The following is a 21,952-nucleotide window of genomic DNA, read 5'->3' on the forward strand; positions in this document are numbered from 1 at the left end:
AGCAGCACAGAACGTGGAAAAGCTCAATGGAGATAAATTTCTTCTTTTATCAGCATTTCTTAATGATGCCAAAATGAAGTGTTTCCATCAACCATGTGTGGGATGGGGGAGGGGCATTCACGGCTGAGGAAATGATTGAGGCTCTTCCTTGCGGCCTGAATTTTCTTTTTCTTTACTCTGTTTTTATTGATTTTTAGAGAGAGAGGAAGGGAGAGGAAGAAGGAAGAGAGAGAGACATCCATGTGATGTGAGAGCAGAACATGCATCAGCTGCCTCCTGCACACCCCCTTCACGCCCTCTACTGGGCATGCAGTCCACAGCCCGGGCATGTGCCCTGACCAGGAACCAGCAACCTGTTTGTTGGTTCATGGGTTGACGCTCAACCACTGAGCCACAGCAGCCAGGCCAGGGCCTGGATTTTCTTGACACCCCCTGAGAACACAGGTCCTGTCCCCTTAAAGGGAAAGTTGTCCCATGCCTGTGGCCTCGGAGGGCACTTCTTGTACCTCGCCTTGACCTCCTGCCCGGTCCTCCCTAGAAGGGGACCAGGCGTGGCCAGGGAGTTCCTTGTAACCTGATGAACTTGTCTTCCTTCCCTGCCCACTGTGTAGACTGAAGGCTTAGTCTTCTCAGGGAAAAACTTAACTTAAAAGAAGAAACAAGCCAGTTATTAGAGGGAGTCATGGATCAAAGTAGAGTATGGGTTTTCATTTTTAAATTTCAGTTACGGATTAAATTTCTGGGAGTACGAGAGGCACTATTCAAATAAACAAGATGAGTTATGAGCCTCGGGAACCCAGCCTGGATTGTCGGGGGTGGGGGGAGTGTCTGGGAGGCAGAGACCCTAACTGTGGAAATCGTTGCGTTCCTCCCTCGCGCTAAATACCGCCAGGGTACCGAGGATGGGAAGTCATGTGCCTGCTGTACACTCAGAAGTGCTTTCAGGTTTCTTTTGAGTATCTGTTCTACTTCTCTTCAAACCTGACAATGACTTTGTTTTTTCTTTTTCCTCAGGGTGACCAGAGGCAGGTCATTCCCATACCAAGTGTATGTATTATTTATTCAATTTTATTTAAACATTCGTAGAGTCTTGTAGCTGTGGGCCCACTAGTATAAAATGTTCTTGCTTATGTTGCGTTTTATCATGTCGTATAGCCAACTCAGTTCTGTTAAAAAGTGAAATGAGGCTACATTTTTTTAAATAATTTTTATTGATTTTTAGAGAGAGAGAACGGGAGAGGGAGAGAGAGATAGAAACATTGATGAGAAAGAAACATCTATTGGCTGCCTCCTACACGACCCCTCCCTGGGGATCGAGATTGAGGCTGTAACCCAGGCATGTGCCCTTACCAGGAATCGAACTGTGACCTCCTGGTCCATAGGTCAACACTCAACCACACCAGCTGGGCCACAAATTGATATTTTAATCCAAAAAATTCTCTTCTTCAAATTGTCTGATTCAAATTGGTTCTCTATTTTTCCTTGGACTTTTTGATCTATTTTCTGGGACCATCCAAGAGACATAGCAGTCCTACATTTGAAAGGAATGGATTTCATTAGCACGGGCTGACTCTACACTTGGTAATGCATGTCACTTACAAATTGCCCAAGAAGTGTCTGATAATTTCATTTTTCTCGAAACTTTAACTCTCCATGTATTAACAAGCTGCAGGGGTTTGTGGAGTGGTTCAGACTTTGCCAGCGTACCTGGGGGTTGGGCTTTGTTGGGTAAACTGATCAAAACGTTTGGTCAGGCAGCACGACTTCTTCTCCAATGCTGAGTAGGATTCAGATCTGTTCATCCATCTTTCCGTGGATTTTTTTCGCATATTTTCAATCCCCAGTGAGATTCAGAGCCTTCATACCCAGTAGGGTCATGTACTGTATTCTTCCTGCACAGGCTCCTACATTACACAGGTGACAGGGGCACCTCTCCCCCTCCCTCGGACACTCCAGTGCGCTCTTTCTCCTCAAAGCTCACTCACTGTTTGTAAAGCTAGCACTGGTCGGGGTAAAAACTACTGAGAAAGATGGCCCTTTACCCACACGCCGAGACTCATTCTGGAATCCTGGAATAAAAAAGCCAAGAGGGAGAAGGTTCCTTGTGTAACGGAGCCCCGTGCAGGGTCATTAACCTGCTGGCTGCCTCTTACGTCTGCGCACTGGGGCCGGCCTTAGGGATCTGCGAGCTGTCGTGCAGAAAACCGAAGCCTCGCTCGAGAAACTTGCTCCTTTGGGTGATAACCTCCAGAAAAGCAGTTCTACTGAGGGGCACGTGTGGTCTCTCCACAGCCTGCTTTATATGCAGAACCGAGCCACGTCCATCTGAAGGCCAGCTCAGCCCGGGGATTCGAGCCTGAGGCTCCCCTGCAAAACCTGCACCCACCTGTCAAGGCCGCAGGCCGCACACCCAGAGTAGCTCTTCTGAAACACAGGGGGACCTGGTCGGTCCTGGGAGCCCCTGAGAGTCTGGGGTGCTGCGCCACAGGCCCAGAAAGCCAGGCTTGGACTGAGCCCACCAAGCAGGTCCCACAGCCTCCTGAAAGCTTTTTCCAGGCCCTGAACATAGAAGATACACCGGAGTAGTTCCAACAGGGGTCCCCCGTCTCAGCTTCTCGCCCCTCTTTTTTCATTCTCAGGCTTTTCTGTGTCTGTGTGCAGGTTTGGGGTTTTGACTTTTCACAAAGCAATAAATGCAAGCTCATGGTTTAAAAAAAATACTGCCCAGCTGGCGTGGCTCGGTGGTTAAGCGTCAACCTATGAACCAGGAGATCACCGTTTGATTCCCGGTCAGGGCACATGCCCAGGTTGTAGGCTCGATCCCCAGTAGGGGGCGTGCAGGAGGCAGCCAATCAATCATTCTCTCTCATCATTGATGTTTCTCCCTCTCTCCCTCTCCCTTCCTCTCTCTGAAATTAATAAAATCATATTTTTTAAAAAAAAGAAGAATGAAAGCAACTATAGAGTTAACTATTCATGGCTGCAAGTTCACCAGGACAGGAAGTTTCAGGTCGACTCCAAGGGAGAGAATTCCCAAACTATGGATGACAAATCACGGTCCCTTCCTCCTCCCCATACGACCACGTACTTCCTGTCCCACCACCACCACCACCCATCCTCACCTCCTTTCATCCCCCTGGCGATACTCCTCTTGATCGAACTGGTGTTTCTCTTGTTCAGCTTTATGTTGGCCTGAGAGAAAATTTCCTTCAGGACATTTTTTTAGTTAATGATTCAAGCATCACCTGAACAGATCAATTGAAGCAACAAAGCACTATTGCCTGTATGCAGTGTCCTTGCCTGCTCCAAGGACACAGCTGTCCGCAGGAATTCTGACCCGTGGTCTGGAGGGTTTGCTGCACCCGAAGCCCCACTCCCAGAGGAGCTGTGTGCCCTTAGAGATGGGCCAAGGATTGATGGGATCCCCCAGCCCGTTGCCCCCCGCCAGGCCTTGTTCTCTGCAAGATGCTAAGTCAGCCCTAACTGGTTTGGCTCAGTGGATGGAGCGCCGGTCTGCGGACTGAAGGGTCCCAGGTTCGATTCCAGTTAAGGGCACGTACCTTGGTTGCAGCACATTCCCAGTAGGGAGGTGTGCAGGAGGCAGCTGATCGATGTTTCTCTCCCATCGATGTTTCTAACTCTCTATCCCTCTCCCTTCCTCTCTGTAAAAAATCAAATATATATATATATATATATATATATATATATTTTTTTTTTTTTTTTTTTTAAAGATGCTAAGTCAATAGCTTGATTAACACCCTCTCGCTCTTTTCCCTCAGAGCAGTGATAGGAGGCCCTTCACTTATTGTGAACTCAGAGAATGCTTGTCAGGTGTGGGTTCAATATGCTAAGAAAGTAATTTTTATTCTTGGGTTTGGACAATAACTGAACCCCTTTTGGCAGGTCTTGGGTGTTTTCAGATATGCCAGGGATAGAATGTCTAGATTCTTACTTTCCAGGCTGGCTCTCAGTTACATAAAGTTAAAATGCTGTTTTAGGGCTTAACTGCATAGAGAAAGGACTGGACAGTTAGGCACCAAGCTAAAAAGGGAGACATCTGGGGAAAGGGTTTGGGGGGCGGAAAGAGCATGGAAAAGAGAATAGTTGTGTTTTCATGTCTCTATATTTTTTAATTTTTTAAATACGTGTTTATTGATTTTTAGAGAGAGAGGAAGGGAGAAGGATAGAGAGATAGGGACATCGATGAGAGAAACATCATCAATCGGGTGCCTCCTGCATGCCCCCTACTGGGAATCAAGCCCATAACCCGGGCATGTGCCCTGACCAGGAATCGAAGGTGACCTCTTGAGTTACACGAGCTGAGCCATGCCTATATTCTTTACATCATTGTATAATAAGAAATTAAAACCAATTTTATTCTAGTCACAAGCATGTTTTCTGTTATTGCTCAAACAGAAATAACCCAAATCCTTATGTTCACTTGTAGAGTTTATCATACCCTGCCTTTTTAAAGCGCTTTTCAATAGAAAACGTCTTGCAAGTGTATGTTAATTTCACCAATAATCTGCCTGCTTGCTGGTTTATAATGACACAGTCCTTCCTAGGACCCTGAGTCCCATGGCCCAGGTCTAGGCACACCTGTTCCCAGTGCTGCGAGGTTAGGAATAGTGCTTGGTGAATAGGGAGGCCATAAAGGCGTTTTCTTCTGGATGAAGTTGGGAAGGATGAAGCACCCACACTCACTAGAGAGAGCCCCTCTAGAATGAGAAATGCCCGTGTCCCCACACAGCCTCGTCCTGGTCAGCCCCGCCCAGTACCTTCCTGCCAGAATGCTCATCCCACTTGCCGATGCACCAGATGCTGCCTCTGCTACCTTCCCCTCTGAACCAGCTAAAGTCCAAATTTAACTCCAGGCCCTTGACTAAGGTTCCATTTAGCACAAAGACAAACAAACAAAGGCATTTAAAAAGGAATTCACCTTGACTTCACTTTTCTCGTTTTATTTGATAAACCAAACTGTTCCTTCTTCAGCGGCTAGGGACAGATATTTCCCTGTGTTTTGTTGAGTAGTCAACATTGAACAGAGCTTACCTTCTTCCAGCTCAGAGAATTAGCTTATTCACATTGGATACTGGCTATGCCACAAAGTAAACTAAACTACTTCAGATCATTTCTGCAAACGAAGCAAGGCCCAAAGAAAGAAATACTCTGAATCCAGAATGAGGTTGTCTGAAGACATCTAGCATTTTATTAATTCTTTACGACCTTTTTATCACACGGTTAGAGTCAGCTACTACAAAGACAGAGAAATCGATTTTCGGGTTCGCACGCAGCATGTGGGTGAAAGCAGAGAGGTACAAAGGCCGCATTCGCTCTCTGTTCCACCGCCGTGGGGCAGGCACGAGGCAGGGCGCTGGGTCTGGACCCGTTTTATTTCTGTTTCCTATGACCTGGGGTTACTTTGGATTGCATTTTGCTGGTGGGTCTATAGTTTCCCTTCCAGTTTATGAAAATTTCAATCACTAAAAAAAAAAATACCGTGGTTCCAGTATAGCTCTGAAATATGCTTATGTACCATGGTGAACCTCGGACAAAATGTGAGTCCAAGGAAATGAGCCTGCATAGTTCGAGTCGCTGTTATAATTAAACATTCATTTCTGTGTAGTTCATTTTAACAATAACCATAACCAGTATACATGTGTCAGGCAAATGCGGACATTTGCTGCAATTATAGCTGATAACCACAACCTTTTGTGATAGGTATTATTGTCCCAGCTTACAGCCAGGAGACATAGCTGATAGTCAAACCCAGGTTTATCTGGTTCCCAAGTCTCGGCCCTTATAATGGCCATTCAGACAATGGCACAGAATTTGGTAAAACTTCAGTTGCAAACTATAAAATTCCATGATGCACTTGACCAGGCATCAAAATGTTTGGTTTCAGAAAATTAACATGTAGGGAAAAAACAACTATGGTACATCTACACAATGGAATACTACGCTGCTGTAAAAAAGAAGGAATTCTTACCATTTGCAACAGCATGGATGGGACTGGAGAGCATTATGCTAAACGAAATAAGCCAGTCAGAGAAAGATAAATGTCACATGATCTCACTCATTTGTGGAATATAATGAACAACATAAACTGTTGAACAAAAATAGAACCAGAGTCATAGAAGCATCAAACAGACTGTCCAACCTATGAGAGAAGGTGGGGGGTGAGGGAGTAAGAGATCAACCTAAGGACTTGTATGCATGCATAGGAGCATAACCAATGGACACAGACAGTAGGGGGGTGAGGGCATGTGCTGGGGGCTGGGGGCGGCCGGGGAGAGGCCAATGGGGGGGAAAGGAGACTTGTATAATACTTTAAACAATAAAGAATTTAAAATCAATAAATGTTTGGTTTCCTTTTTAACCTCATTAACGTAGTACAATATGGTAATAGAGGATGGGTGTGTCTTTTACATCAAGGTAATAACAGTTTCTTTTTTCTTTAGCCACCAGCTAAATACCTCCTGCCCGAGGTGACGGTGCTCGACTATGGAAAGAAATGTGTGGTCATTGATTTAGATGAGACGTTGGTGCACAGTTCATTCAAGGTGAGTCCGCGTAAAGACCGTCCGCGATCTCTGTGCTTTGGTTGCCATCGGGTGGAGACGTATGGTGGTTCGCGTGTGGCTTCATGTTCCTGAAGAAATCCCAGTAACAGTTGCTTATTAACTCAGGTGAACGGTAACTCAGGGAGTTGAATATTAACATCATGGGTTTGGCAGGGGGATGCCGGGCTGCCAGGAGCCCTGAGACCCATTCCCAGGTATGAGGTGGGACTTTCCAGCACTTCCACCCTCAGAAGTGCTTCTCAGGAGGCACAGGCCGGCGGTGCACTGATGCCCCGGGACACTGCGGTGTATTTGTCAGGGTAACCAGAGGGCCGGCCATATGTGTTACCGGGAGGGGCGGGGGGGCACGGTCCGAGCAACCTGCTCCCCTGGAAGTTTTCCCAGACCCGTGTTTGAAAGATGTCCAACACCGAAGACGGCTTCCAGAGCGACGGCATCTGAACAGATTCCGCCGTTTATCTTGACCATTTTCATCACAGGAGGTTGCTAGGGATTGGAGAAGCTTCGCAGCTAAATGAGTATCCACCTGCTAAATGGCTTTTCCCCTGAAGGGTTCGGGGCTTCTGTGATGTCAAGGTGAGCATCAGATAGTCTACAATTTTTTTAAAATATATTTTTATTGATTTTTTACAGAGAGGAAGGGAGAGGGATAGGGAGTTAGAAACATCGATCAGCTGCCTACTGCACACCCCCCACTGGGGATGTGCCCGCAACCAAGGTATATGCCCTTGACCGGAATCGAACCTGGGACCCTTCAGTCCGCAGGCCAACGCTCTACCCACCGAGCCAAACCGGTTTTGGCTACAATTTTTTAAAAATATTTTTTTTAATGATTTCAGAGAGGAAGAGAGAGGGAGAGAGAGATAGAAACAGCAAATGATGAGAAAGAATCACTAATCTGCTGCCTCCTGCACACTCCACATTGAGCCTGCAACCCGGGCATGTGTCCTGACCAGGAACTGAACCGTGACCTCCTGGTTCAAAGGCCGATGCTCCACCACTGAGCCACACTGGCCTGGCAGGTAGTCTACATCTTATCACCCCCCCTCACTCCCCAGGTCCCCGTCAGAATAAGAGCAAAACTTAATTACAAATTACCAGAGGACCTCCATGCGGGAGCAGCTGTAATTACACTGTTGAGAAATGAGCTCATTAACCATTTTCCATTTTTTGAAAAAAGGAATAAACTATTTCAAAGAGGCCAATGATGAAAAGGCTTGGAAGTAGGGGATTGGTGTGCTGGGGGAAAAGCGGTGTTTAGGGTCCTGGTCCTGTTTGCCTCGGGGTGCCTCTGGCATCGCTGGCCCGTTAGACCACGTTCCTCTGTGCAGCGCATCCCGAGACGCCCCTACGTCACATGGAGGCCCCATCCACGATGGGGCATGTGTCTCACGTAACCAGGCGTCCCTTGATGGTGTGTGGGAAGCGGAAGAGCCATCACTCTGCCTGCAGGCCTTCGTGCCAACATCTTTTTCCTTCGCCTGTTCTCACTAAACACAGGCCTTCCTGGACAGGTCAGGGCCAGGTGCGTACTTTTGGGTCCTTTGGGAGAGAGGAGAGGCCACACTTGCCTTTAGCAATGAGACAGGGCCCTCTGGCCACTAGGACAGGTGGTACCACCCACCTCCTCGAGGGCCCTCCCAGGACTGGACCAGGGGCTGCAGAGAAAGGCACTGAAACCCTTTGTCCCCTCCCCCCACGAGCAAGCTGCTCAGAATTTCTTCAAGTCCCTCTGGAGGGAGGGAAGCCCTTTAGAGCAGGGGTCAGTCGCCATCACATCGTAGACAGCTGCCCCCCAAGCCTCTGGGAGGGTAGGCAACGCTGGCCAGACCGCCCAAGGTTGCTGAGCTCCTGGCTCCGCAGGTGGGCTCGCAGCCCTTGGTGTCTCCAGGGCCCGCTCCCAGGGCATTCATAGGCCCCTGAACGTGGACAGCGTCTCCTCATTTCTTCTTGCCTGGCCCGCCTGCATTGGCAAGCAGAATAGTCTTGATTGTATGGGTTTTTTTTAATGTTCTGGGCATTTCAGAGCCCTTTGAGAATTCAAAGGCTGTGAGCCTCTCTCCTTGAACTTGTACAGCACATAGGCTTGTGCACCCTGGCCTTGGCGCCCCTGGCCTCCTCCACACCATCACGTGACGGGACCAAGGGCGGGTGCCCTCTCTGAGCCGGGGATGTTTTTGTTCTTTCAGTATACTCGGTGGAACATGATTTCACAATCTAATGCCTCGTGAGAGCTGCGTCCCTCGGCCCCACTTTGCTTTTTAGCGTGGTTCCCTGTTTTAGTCGCGAAATTATTTCAGTTGTGAACCCGTCCTTGGCCTCCCAGCCATAGGAGTGAATCAGCTGTTATCTCAAGCCTCAGGCGCTCACAGCGTGTTAGTGATGTGCTTAGTGGTGGCTGTATTTTCTGCGTTTCTTCCGTTTACACAGCAAAGGAGAATGGGCCTCAAGGCAGACCCCGGGTCAGAGTCTGACCAGAGAATCTGTACCCAAACCCCTGCCCAGGGGCCACCCCGCACCTTCTCCTTCCCTCCCTGACTCTCCGGCTCGTCCCGAGGGGTTGCACCCTGATGCTTCTCCTGGGCCTGTTCACTGGAGTCGTCTCTACCTGATTTGTGGAGTTCCGTTTAGCTTCTTTGTGAGTCCGCTGCTGAAGAATCATAGTTGACTGTTAGATGGCATTAACATGGGCAGCCTTATCTGAAATATCCCGCAGTTTGTGAGTGTGACTTGGGCCAGAACCTGCGAGGGTGGCCTGAATTCCCTGGTGCTCAGGACTGGAGGGAGCCATGGACACGCGTCCCAGCAGCTGTGGAAGAGAGGAGGAACTGGGGTCCAGAGAGAGCCTGCCCCAGCTCGTGCTGTGTGGCCTCTAACTGCACCCCCACAAGTCCTTGGCCCTGCTTCGTGTCCATGGGCTGAGCATCTCCTGCCCGTCATTGGGCAGCTGGCACGCGTGGGCCCGGTGTTAATTATTGCCCCCAAAGTAGCACTGTCCTCTGGGACCATTGGGCTCTCATCGCCTCCCGCTGGTGGCCAATGGTGGTTCCGTGTTATCTGGGCTTTAGGCCAGAGCTGAGCTCCTGAGCCCCATTCCCCAGCCAGGCTGCCCTCCCTCTCCCCCCGCCCCCTTAGTGGTTGAGGCAAAGGCAGGTGATGAAGAGGTTGGACCGAGATGCTGAAAATGTAACGATATTCTGAAAAAATAATAATATGCTCTCCTGCTTGTGCTTGTTTTAAGGAACCCAGGCGCGCTCCAACATCCTTCTGAACTGTTTTTCCCAATAGCAAACACGTTGGTCCAGGCAAGCGCTTTTCTCGCTAAAATTTTCCATTTTATTTCACCCTCCGAGACGTATTAACGAGGGTTTCTTTTCTCTCTAGCCTATTAGTAACGCTGATTTTATTGTTCCGGTTGAAATCGATGGAACGATACATCAGGTAAGAAATCAGAGCCAAAATCTGAATTTCGATGAGCATGTTTTAGTAATTACATTCCTTCTGGACTTTAACTTCCCATTTCAGTAATAATCTTTTTACTGAATCAAAAGGAAGCAAGCTTTGTAAAGTAAATACAGCGGTAACCTGCTCTTCTTTTCACTCTTAAATGTGCATCCTGAGTTTGTAAGGGAAATTATAAATGTCAGATGTGGTTGCAAGTTCAAATCGTTCTTTGATTTGATGCAGGCGTTTAGAGGTTTCCATGCCCTCCGCCGGTCTGGCTTGATGGTCTAATTAACTTCCTCGTGTAATTGCTTTCGGCTACTCTCCTAGCAGGCGACAGGAAAAGGCCGCACAGCAGCCACTGACGGTGGATTCTCAGGAAAGGGGGTCCGTTTCCCATGCCGGCCACTCCAGCCTGATCTTGTCACTCCTGCACCATGTTCTCCAGGGAATCTTTAGAGAAAGGGAGAAGGGTGTGAGTTTGGGATCCGCGGGCGGCGTTGCATAGAGAGCCTAGTCCGTCGGCTTGCATCTTGGTCCTGATTTTTCCTCCTTATCTGCATGAAGCTCCTCCGGGAATAACTTCATTTATGAACATATTGGAAACATTGCAGGAAAAGTAGCTTTGAAGGCTGCAGGGCCTTTGTGGGGGTTCCCACAGGGGTGATCTGACCATCTATCTTCCTGTCCGCGCCGCCGTCTTGGAGTGGGCGTCTCTGGCCTGATAGTTCACATCCCAGGAAGGGAACTCTCTCTCCCGGGGCTTGACCCATAACAGGATGTGTCTCCTTAGCAATGCCCGTAGCCTCTGGTCCTGGAGTGGAGGGTGTCAGAACTGCCACGGCCCTGGAAATCAGCCGGTCCGGCCACCTCATGTCCAGATGGGGAAACCGAGACTCAGCCAGAGAACGTGTTGTCTCAAGGGCAGTACACCATCAAGAATTCAAATGAGACTCTTCCCCTGACACTTCAGTCCCTTTCCTGCCTGCCAGGAGGCCCTGCCAGGAGGCCGCGCCCGCCCGGAGAAGGCAGCTTTGTCCCTAGCATCTCCACACTTCATGCTTTTAAAAGCCATCAGGGGAGCCAAAACGGCAGGCCCTTGGGCATTTAACATTTGCAAAAGCATCCCCTGAATTAACTTAGCATCTGAGAAGCAGTTAAGGCTTCTGCACTTATTATCTTGGCTCATGTTACAAAGTAATGAGCCGAAGGCAAAGGCGAGGCTGCCCACTGGCATGGCAAGAATGAGGAGAGACATTAATACCTCCTGACTGCGAGCGTGACCCTCTGGGGCCTGACCAGCTCCCCCCCGCCTCCCTCCAGACTGTTCTGTGAGACCCCAGGGCACGGGGCGGGGATCAAACACTCTCTGTCCTGAGGGAATGAAGCCACAGGCGCCAGGAGGAGGACCAAAGCCCTGGCGAGGCCGTGGCCTCGTTCAAGTAATCCAGGATAGGCTGTGCAGGTCCCGATGGGCCTATTCTCGGTTACTTGCACGGGGACGCGGGCCTGGACGCCGGCATCCGGGCCCTGGACCCTCCTCTCTGCCAGAGGCACCAACACCAGAGTTCCCAAAGCAGCCTCCTGCCCCTTGCTGGCAGCGAAGCTTGCTTTCCGAGCAGCATTCCCAGGGAGACTGAGGACCCCCGGCCACGCCATTCCCTGCACCAAGAGGCTCCTGGGCAAAGAGAGCGCCTGGAGCTGCTGCAGCCACTGGCCTCGCCCTCAGCCCCCACCGGCTTCCCAGCTCCGCAGACCCCTGGCCCCTCACTGCGCCCTCGGCCACAGACCCATGCTCGCTTTACTCTTTCAGTCGGCCACGAGTTTCCCACCAAGTCCTGGCTCTATAGAATTCCTGTGTGCCCAGCCACGGTGGCTCAGTGGTTGAGTGTCAACCTATGAACCAGGAGGTCATGGTTCAGTTCCCAGCCGGGGCATATTCCCAGGTCCCAGGCTCCATCTCCAGTAGGAGGCGTGCAGGAGGCGGATGATCAATGATTCTCTCTCATCATTGATGTTTCTATCTCCCTCTCCCTCTCCCTTCCTCTCTGAAAGCAATAAAAATATTTAAAAAAAAAAAAAAAGAATTCCTGTGTGGTACAGAACCCCGTCTCCCCTCTGTTCCTCCTCTTGTAGGATGTCCGACCTGCTCCCCGCATACTCACTCCCACCTGTCTCTCACAGCTCGTCTTGGGCCACTTCTCCTCTCCCCCATCTCCCTTCTTCGATGGTTGTCGCTGGAGGGCTGGTCACGCAGGGCACGGGCCGTTCTCTGACACCCCACCTATTCCAGTCCAGGTCTCATGCTTATTACTGATTCCTCTGCTGGGAAGCTCGCTTTTCCTTATTGGCCTGGTGAACTCCTATTCATCCCTCAAGGTCCAGGCTAAACATTAGCTTCTATGCGTCCCTCCCCTTCCGAGGGCAGTTGGTTGTCCTTAGTGTACGCCTCTGCTGTAACTCTTGCTGTGCATGGTTATTTTGGTCTGCTTCGTGTGTGTGTGTGTGTGTGTCTGCTCTAGACTGTGCGCTCTTTAAGGGCCAGGCCTGGGTGTTACTCATCTTTGTGACTGCTTCAGGCTGAGCACAGAGCCAAGGCTCTGAACACAAACTGAATTGAATTTTAACAGGTCTGATTTATTTTAGGGACGTGGCTAATTTCGCTTGGAATCTATTCAGGTTTTAATTAGTTCTCCCCTCCTCCTACCTCCTCTAACTTTCTCACCAGCGTTGCCTTCCCGACCATCTCTGTTTCCTCGGATTTGTTCAGTCAGGAGCCCGGGGCCCCGCCCCTCCAGAAAACGCTTTGCCCGTCTGCAGGGCGGCCCCTCCTGACGGCTCCTGTCTGGGGCCGGGATGCGGCTGCTTCACATCCCCCGAACCATTCATTTCTGCTCCAAGCCCAAGCACAGGCCCTTTGTGGTGTCCACGGTGCCGCCCCAAGCCCACGAGGGAGGCGTTCCCATGGGAGGACCTGCTGGGCCAGGCCTGGACCTCCAAGGGATGCCCCTCGCCACGGCCTGGGTCCACACACAGCCTCGCCCAGAGCGTGTGCCCAGAAACACAGTGAAATGAATGACTTGTTTCTCACGAACAGGGCACGGCCCTTCCATTCCCTGGGTCTGAAACTCCCAGGCCCTCGGGACCCTGCTCAGCCTTCCTTTGTGGTTTGGGGGGTGGGGGGGGGGGCGTAGACGCCGGACTCAAACCCAGAGCCCAGTCGGAGTGTGTGTCCAGCGTGAAGTGCCACACCAGAGTACGAGCCCCTCATAAAATCTGGGTCCTCATCGGGCTCATAGACCCCGCGGGCAGGAGGCGGGGCCAGGGGTCATTTTAGGAACCCTCCCTGCACTGGCGGTCGGACCCGGGCCACCCCCGGTGCCTGCTCTCACGCCGCGCGCTGCTTCCTGCCGTTGCAGGTGTACGTGCTGAAGCGGCCGCACGTGGACGAGTTCCTCCAGAGGATGGGCCAGCTCTTTGAGTGCGTTCTCTTCACTGCCAGCCTGGCCAAGGTGCGTCCTGCCCCAGCCCTGAGCTCCCAGCCCCTCCACCCCCACCCCTGTCTGTCAAACAGCCCTTCGGGAAGGTGGGGGAAGCTGTTTCTATGGTGACACATTCCCACCCCAGATGGGATGGATGCGGGCCCTGTGCGTGCACAGTGCCAGCCTGAAAGGCTTCTGGGTTACCATGGCGACAGGGAGCACTCAGAACAAACGCCCCGCAAAGTGGCTGCGCGCAGCCGCCTGCAGCTGGTTGTCCACAGAGCAGGAAATCACAAAGGTGTCCCGCGTCACCCAGAAGGGTGTCTGCATCTCACCTGTTCGCTGGCAACCATGTGCTAGGCAGTGGTTCTCAACCTTCCGGCCCTTTAAATACAGTTCCTCCTGTTGTGACCCAACCATAAAATTATTTTCGTTGCTGCTTCCTAACTGTCATGTTGCTACGGTTATGAGTCGTCATGTCAATATCTGATATGCAGGATGGTCTTAGGCGACCCCTGTGAAAGGGTCGTTCGACCGCCAAAGGGGTCGCGACCCACAGGTTGAGAACCGCTGTGCTAGAGGCTCAGGCCTCTGTGCCCTCGGGTAGTTGCACGGGTCTGGGGGAGAGGTCAGTGCCAGCCACTGACCCGCATGCCTGGGCCCAGTGAGGGTTCTGACTGCCGCTAATGAGGACCGTGATCTCAGGCAAGTTACTTCTCTTCTCGCCTGAGTTCCTATTCATCGGGGATCATTTCACCTGCCTCGTGGGGTGGACCAAAGTAAGGCAGGTAAAGGGCTGGATTCATGTTCACAAGGACTCGGGGACACCTGCTGTGCTCCGTACGCTCCGCTGGGCACTGTCACGCGGCTCGTGCTCCCGGTGTCATTGTTCGATGTCATCCTTGTAATGATGATCAAGTGGTTCACACGTTTTGACCCTGTAGCTTGGTCTGAGCCTCTGACCTGGCGTCGACATTGGCTCTGAGCCAACAGAGTGCTTTCTTTGCCCTCTCCCACCGTTCACGGGAATTACCAGGTTCACGGGACCCGGATATGGTTTAGTCTACCCTTTAGCAGGTGCGCTGAGGTGCCTGTGCTTGTGGGACAGACAAGCAGGCCCCCGCTCCTCGGAGAAGATCCTTTTGTGGCCATCTCTCAAACCTTGACTCTGATGGGGCCAATGCCATTCTTTTTTAAGTTATGTGTGTATTCGTATGTATGTGTGTGTGTATATATATATATATATATATATGCATATATATATATATATATATATTACTGATCTCAGAGAGAGGAAGGGAAAGAGGGAGAGAGACAGAAACATCAATGATGAGAGAGAATCCTGGATCAGCTGCCTCCTGCAAGCCCCCTACTGGGGGTTAAGCCAGCCACCCAGGCATGTGCCCTGACCGGGAATCGAACTGTGACCTCCTGCTTCATAGGTTGATGCTCAACCACTGACACTGGGCAACACCGTCCATTTCTTAGTGGCACCACCAGTGTCTCCATGGGCACCTCAGAGACCCTGAGTGGCCCCAAAGACGAGCTTTGTGGAGCCCAAGTTAGCCGTGCGCCGGCCTCAGATCTGCTCCGAGGACTCACCTGCAGCTGCCTCCCCAGGTCCGGTCCCCGGATGGCTCCCTTCTCTGCAGGCTGGGGTCTCGGCCTCCAAGTTCCCAGATGGGCTGCTTTGCCTGCCTGGACGGTCCTGGTTTGGGCCATCTCTCTGTCCTGGCCAAGGTGAGAGAGACCCTCACCTGCACACCATTCCTGCAGGCCCATTGCCAGGCCTTGACGCATGAGCCGGCAGAACCAGAATCCAAGACCTGGGCCTTACTCTTGTGCGCTGAACCGAGAACGTGGCCTCGGGGAAGACGGCTTCTTCCCAGTGTGTACGCTTCCTATGAATGAAACCGAGTCTGCCTGTGCCACAGGCTCTCCTGCCAGTGCTCTGGGTGCTGAGGGGCCCCAAGTGACAACCAGAGAAGCAGTGAACAGGAAGATTGCCCCGGTGCCGGTGGACGGAGGGCTGCTTTTCTTTGGCAAAATTGAAAGTGCTCCTTCCTGGCATTGTCCTCAGCGCCCGCTTCCACATCCTTTTTCCGTCTCTTTTCCTGGACGGCTCCCACCTGTCCCTCCATCTGTCTCTCCACCTTCTCCCGCTGCTACTCCAGCCTGGCTCGGCCTTCCAGCCCCTTTCCTCCCTGCTGCCCAAGCTGTGCTGACAGGTGGGCACTCCCCAGTGCTTGGCTCTGGACTCGGCTCCCAGCCAGCACCATTGGTGCAGTGACCCCACTGCCCTGGGGCCAACAGGAGCCCTGAGCTGACTGGCAGGACCCTTCCATGTCTGCATCCTCATCTTCGTTTCCTCCACTCACTCAGTCCCCCAGCAAATATTTACGTAGTACCTACTGTGTGCCCAGCACGATAGTAGGCCCTGGGCGGCGGCAGAGAGCTAGAGATGCAGGCCCAGGCCTCAGAAAGCTTACCTCCCCCAGCCCATCTCCAAGGCCTGAGGGCCTAGGCCTGGACACGCCCTTGAGAGATGCATGCGGTGACCAGTGCCAGCGACTGTGAGGACGTTCATCATCCTTTCCACGTAGAGGGAGCTCCCTAGGACCCGCCCACGTGGTGCCTGGCTGCCTCCCGGCAGAAAGCTGCAGCGCCCTGAGCACTCGCCCCAGTGGTCAGCGGGCAGTGCAGCCTGCTCCTGGGCTCAGCCTCCCTCACGAGGTCCCTGCAGAGAGGCTGGTCATGGCCTCGGAGCTGCTGCCTGTGGCCCTGCAGCCCTGCTGGCGGCTGCTCTGCACTCGGGCTGCGTGCCTTCCCTGCTGGCCTTCCCAGCACCGCCAGCCTTGGTTACTCTCTGCCTCCGGGGCAGTCGCTGGGCCCCTGGGGACACCTGGCTGTGCCCGCACTGGTGCCTGGTGCCGTGGCCTGGCCTCACATTGGGGTGGAGCTGCCACTCTTGCCTCCAGCTCCAGCCCCTCCGTCTGGCCCAGTCTTTTAGATAATCTCCATTACGAAGATTTTCCCTCAGGGACGACCTCTTTATTTCTTTTCTTTTTGTTTTGTTTTGGTTTGGTTTGTTTTTTATTTTTTTTAACTTTTTATTGATTAAGGTATTACAAATGTGTCTTTATCCCCCCATTGTCCCCTCATCCCCCCAGTCTTGCCCTCACCCTCACCCCCTGTTGTCTGCGTCCATGTCTGCATATATGCATGCATAAAGGTCCTTTGGTTGCTCTCTTCCCCTTACCCCCACCCTCCCCTACCTTCCCTCTGAGGTTGGAGCATCTGATCAATGCTTCTCTGTCTCTGAATCTGTTTTTGTTCATTGGTTTATGTTGTTCATTATATTCCACAAATGAGTGAGATCATGTGATATTTATCTTTCTCTAACTGGCTTATTTCACTTAGCGTAATGCTCTCCAGCTCCATCCATGCTGTTGCAAATGGTAGGAGTTCCTTCCTTTTTACTGCGGCATAGTATTCCATTGTGTAGATGTACCACAGTTTATAATCCACTCATCTGCTGATGGGCACTTAGGCTGTTTCCAAATCTTAGCTATTGCAGATTGTGCTGCTATGAACATATGGGTGCATATATCCTTTCTGATTGGTGTTTCTGGATTCTTGGGATATATTCCCAGAAGTGGGATCACTGGGTCAAATGGAAGTTCCATTTTTAGTTTTTTGAGGAAACTCCATACTGTTCTCCACAGCCTGTTGGGGAAAACTGCCCAGGCCGTGAGAGAGGGCCAGGCAGGGTGGTCCCCAGCTGCAGGCGGGGCTCAGACTCCCTCCCTTCAACTCCTGGCGAATAGAAGTGGGTGTCTGGGCCCCATCCTGAGACAGTCAGGGGCTGGGCAGACCAGTTGCCCAGAGCACCTCTAGGGGACAGTGTGGCTTCATGCCACATAAGCCCAATTAAAAGTCAGCTCAAAAATACACACATACATACATACATACATACATGTCAGCTCATTCGTTGTTCATGGCTGAAACTAGTATTTACCCAGCCCTCGCCATGGGGTCGGCACTCTGCAAGGTGCAAGGTGAACACGACAGGAAAGAGAAAATAAAGCAATCTTATGTGCGATAAGCTCTGTGAGGAATGGAGCAGTATCCTCAAGGAAGATGCAGGAGGACCCTCGGTGGGTGGTGAGGGTCGCCACGGCCTGAGAAACGAGGGTGCAGGAGAGGCTCATGCAGAGAGCTGGGAGAGACGGTTCCAGGCAGAGGGAGCCCTGGTTCTCACTGTGTTCAAAGCCACTGTGGCTCACGTGATGCGGGGTGGGGCGGAGAGGTCACAGGAGTCACGCAGCTGCAGGCTTGACGGGCGGTGGTGAGGAGCGCAGGCCTTATTGCAAGTGAGTGGCTGGAAGGGAGGCCAAGGGGCAGAGGAGGCCACCCCAGGCTGGATTCCAGGGCTGGGCAAGGGCGGGGACCCTGTGGTAGAAGGGCGGGGGGCGGGGAGATGGACAAGAACTCCTGATGGATTGGATAAGAGAAGTGAGAGAAACGGAAGAACCCAGGGTGTCTCACACACAGGGAGGAAATAACCAGGGTGTAACCTGACACTTACGCGGGCGTAAATCCCTCTGGAGAAAAGTAAGGCTGCGGTAGGTCAGGGTTGCTGGGCTCCCGGGCGCCAGCCTTCACGGCAACACCTGCCTTCCAGTATGCAGACCCCGTGGCTGACCTGCTGGACCGCTGGGGTGTGTTCCGGGCCCGGCTCTTCAGGGAATCCTGTGTTTTCCATCGAGGGAACTACGTGAAAGACCTGAGTCGCCTGGGACGGGAGCTGAGCAAAGTGATCATCGTGGACAATTCCCCGGCCTCGTACATCTTCCACCCTGAGAACGCAGTAAGTAGCTCCCGGGAGGAAGAGCGCAGGGCTCCGTCTCAGCTCTGTCTTGTCTCCTTTTCTTTTTTTTCTTTTGATGTATTTTATTGATCGAGCCCGCAACCTGGCCATGTGCCCTGACCGGAATCGAACCGTGACCTCCTGATTCAGAGGTCGATGCTTAACCACCGCTGGCACGGCTGTCCCTTCCAGCACCCACGCAAGCTCTCTTGGCCTTTTCCTTGGTGAAATCCCAGCTCTGCCACTGAGACCCTGCATGGCATTGACCCGGTTGTTTAACCTCCATGGGGATTATGGGAATGCTGATCTCATAGGGTTATTGGAGGATTCATGCAAAGCACTTAACATGGTGCTTGCGATGGGTAAGTGCTCAGTGAGCCTGTATCTTAGCATCTTTGGGACAGTTACTGAGAAGGGCTCTGTCCTGGACCTCCTGGAGCTGGCTGCTGCCCAGGACTGAGGGCCCCTGTAGACTCAGAAGGCCTGGGTGGCATCTTCAGCGGAAGTAGTTCTTAAACAAGAGTGAATGAAACTCCTGAATGAGGTCTCCCAAGGCTGCCACGCTGACTGCCTCGCAATGATGTGTAAAACGTGTCCAATGGGAGCGTTTCCTACAGAAAACGCCCTGGAGCGTGGCAGCTCTCCCGTGGACACCTGGGTGCAGCGCGACTCTCAGAGTAAGACCCCTCCTGCCCTGCGTGTCCAGGGAAGAGAGGTCAGCCCGGCCTCTCAGACTCGGCAGAGCTTGGCTGCTCCACTTATAAACCAGACTCAGTTAGGGTGTCATCATCCTTTTAATCAACCTTCAAAAGTCATTATATTTAAACATGTTCATTGTAATGAGTTAATCAAATTCAACATAATTCATTTTATGTCTCTAGCAGATAAGGATCACTTTTTAATGTGATCACGGTTCAGTTATCACATCTGACAAAACGAGCAGTTACTCCCACCTAATGTCCAGAGTACGTCCATTTATCGCGAAATGCTTTCTTAGGTTTGGTCTGAACCAGAATCCAAACAAGACATTTGCTTCATAGGTCTCTTAATTCTTGCATAACCACTATAACACGTCTTCCCTCACCCTTTAATGTCTTCATGCCTTTTGTTTGTTGAGGAAATTCTGGTTACTTGTCTCGTAGAAATTTCCTACATTCTGGATTTGCCTGATTGCAGCCTCATGGTGGTGTTTGATATGTTTTCGCAGCCGGTATCTTTTCTTTTCTTTCATAATATATTTTTAATGATTTCAGAGAGGAAGGGAGAGGGAAAGAGAGAGATAGAAACATCAATGATGAGAGAGAATCGTTGATCGGCTGCCTCCTGCACACCCCACACTGGGGATGGAGCTGCAAGCAACCCAGGCATGTACCCTGACCAGGAATCGAACCGTGACCTCTTGGTTCACAGGTCAACGCTCAACCACTGAGCCACGCCAGCCAGGCAGTATATTTCCTTTAACACAAAGTTGAATCACTACTTCTTAATTAAACTCAGGCTCTTCTCCGCCCCCCGCCCCAAGAATATGTCATAGGCGGTATCGTGTGCCCTTGTGGTATCATCTCAGGAGACATAGAATCTCAGGCTGTCCCACTTCTAAAGATTTTACATTGATCTTTGGGCCCAGTTGTCCATTTTAAAATCCCCCACCAACCTTTTGTCCTAAAAGTATAAGCAGCCGTTGCTCATCGCCTATCCCCACTACTTCATTAGGAATTGCAAAATGGTGATTTCTACACTTTATCATTCTCTCTGCATTTGTTGGCTGGGATTCTATTTTTTTTTTTAAATTACACTTGCCCCTATTGACTGCTTCAGCACCCTCAAGTTCAGTTTGAATGTTTGGATAGGGAAGGCAGGCTAAAATCTCGGTTCTTTGCCTGTAAGTCTACCGTTTCAGAGTAATGAGTTGGAGCTCTAGCAACTTCCAAAGGTGGTCAGTGATGTTTTGTTGTTGGTGGTGGTACCATCATGAACTCGTGGATTTTTTTATTGTTACAGTTCAATCCATTTATCACTCTTTGGTATGCTTACATATTCAGCTTTGGCCGGTAGACGCCTCTTCAAGTAACAATAGTCTTTGATAGCTTCCTACTTTCTGGTACAACAGGATGTTCTGGACTCATCTTATCCATTTCTGGCTTCAGCCTTGAAATCAGCCACTTTTCTCTGGAGCCTGGTTCCTGTTAGTGGAGAGGGTATTTGGAGACCACATTGGGGGGGGGGGACGGGGGGGCGGGGGTTCTCATTGTTACTGGAATGTCCTTTGCTTCCAGCCCTTTCAACTGGACAGAGCTAAAATATACATATTTTTGAAGTGCAAACTAAATCATAAATTTCCCCTGGGTTTTTCCCAGTGTTTTTACTTCATTTCTTTTTGTTGTTGTTTTTGTATCTGTCTCCTCTTAAGCTAAAACTCTTCATTTCTAAAGATACTAACATCATTAGTATTGTTTTTATTTTATAGTATAGCCCTAATAATTTCAAAAGAGCAGTACTAATGTCATTGCTAATAATAAGACAGTTGGATCCATCTAGGGTTTGGGGGAGAACTGTAGACAACACTATCTTTTGAAATTACTGGAAATAATTCTCTGTGTGATTATGTCACCAACATTATATACACTTAGCTCTGAGGTACAAGGTGTCGGCTTGATGGAAAGAGTAGCCAGTAGCAAGGCTAGTTCTCACATATTCTGCGCTCCGGCCGCCCTTTCTGCGGCAGGAAAACAAAACAGGCCACAGTGTGCGAGCTGGGTCCCCTGACCCGCCTTCCCGAGCCAGTGCCCCCAACCAACCAGGTACGATGATGGTGGTGGTGAAGGCGAGATACCTGGCCTCTTACCAAAGAGCATGTTCGTAAGAAAACGGGCACCCGGTCAGGCTGGGAGCCGCCAGCCCCGGTGCAGGCCTGCTGCCCCCCCGCGCCCTGTCTTCCAGGTGCCTGTGCAGTCCTGGTTCGATGACATGACGGACACGGAGCTGCTGGACCTCATCCCGTTCTTCGAGGGCCTGAGCCGCGAGGACGACGTGTACAGCATGCTGCACAGGCTCTGCAATAGGTAGCCCCGGCCGCCGCCCGCCTCCCCTGTGCACTCGGACCCCAGCCCTGGGGACCTGCCCGGCCATTGCTCCCCGGGAGCCGAAGTGAGGACACGCCGTGCTCCAGGCCACGGGGTGAATGTGGCCATACCTACCTGTTTTATTTTTAAAGAACAGAAACAACTATTTTAAAATGAACTCTTTTAACGAATTTCCTAAAGGGACATGCATTTTACTGGATGTGCTTTTCTTAAAACATACCAAAAAGGGAAAAAAGGAGGAAAAAAGAAAAAGAAAAAAAAAAAGCTTGATATCTCTCAGACTTCCTTTCAACTGTCTTCCCTTCCCCGCAGACAACCTGCCTCCTTCTACCCCAGCTCGGAGCAGCTGACCAACTCAGAATCTCCTTCCTCGAGGATGAAGTGCCTTTTTGAATGTTATTTTAAGCTGAGAGTTAATTTTTCTATACAGCATATTTCCAGACATCTTTTAGTCTTTTATTATCTCAGATTCTCTAACAAGATAAAGAG

The 21,952-nt window shown here is 51.1% G+C and overlaps 1 protein-coding gene across 4 annotated transcripts in view; it reads left to right on the forward strand.

The window, feature by feature from the left end:
• CTDSPL (CTD small phosphatase like) overlaps positions 1–21,645 on the forward strand; it is a 103,528-nt gene extending 81,883 nt beyond the window's left edge. For 2 of the 4 annotated variants that reach the window (XM_059664395.1, XM_059664394.1), the window contains exons 3-8: positions 1,015–1,047; positions 6,462–6,563; positions 9,969–10,025; positions 13,448–13,540; positions 18,195–18,380; positions 21,321–21,645. In XM_059664395.1, the coding sequence (XP_059520378.1) occupies positions 1,015–1,047; positions 6,462–6,563; positions 9,969–10,025; positions 13,448–13,540; positions 18,195–18,380; positions 21,321–21,446 (597 nt within the window). In that variant the 3' untranslated portion in view covers positions 21,447–21,645. The remainder of the gene's footprint in view (positions 1–1,014; positions 1,048–6,461; positions 6,564–9,968; positions 10,026–13,447; positions 13,541–18,194; positions 18,381–21,320) is intronic. The other 2 variants (XM_059664397.1, XM_059664396.1) reach the window with 1 other exon arrangement.
• The last annotated feature ends 307 nt before the right edge of the window (positions 21,646–21,952 follow it).

Source organism: Myotis daubentonii, chromosome 14, assembly GCF_963259705.1.
Source record: "Myotis daubentonii chromosome 14, mMyoDau2.1, whole genome shotgun sequence".
Taxonomy (NCBI): Eukaryota; Metazoa; Chordata; class Mammalia; order Chiroptera; family Vespertilionidae; genus Myotis; species Myotis daubentonii.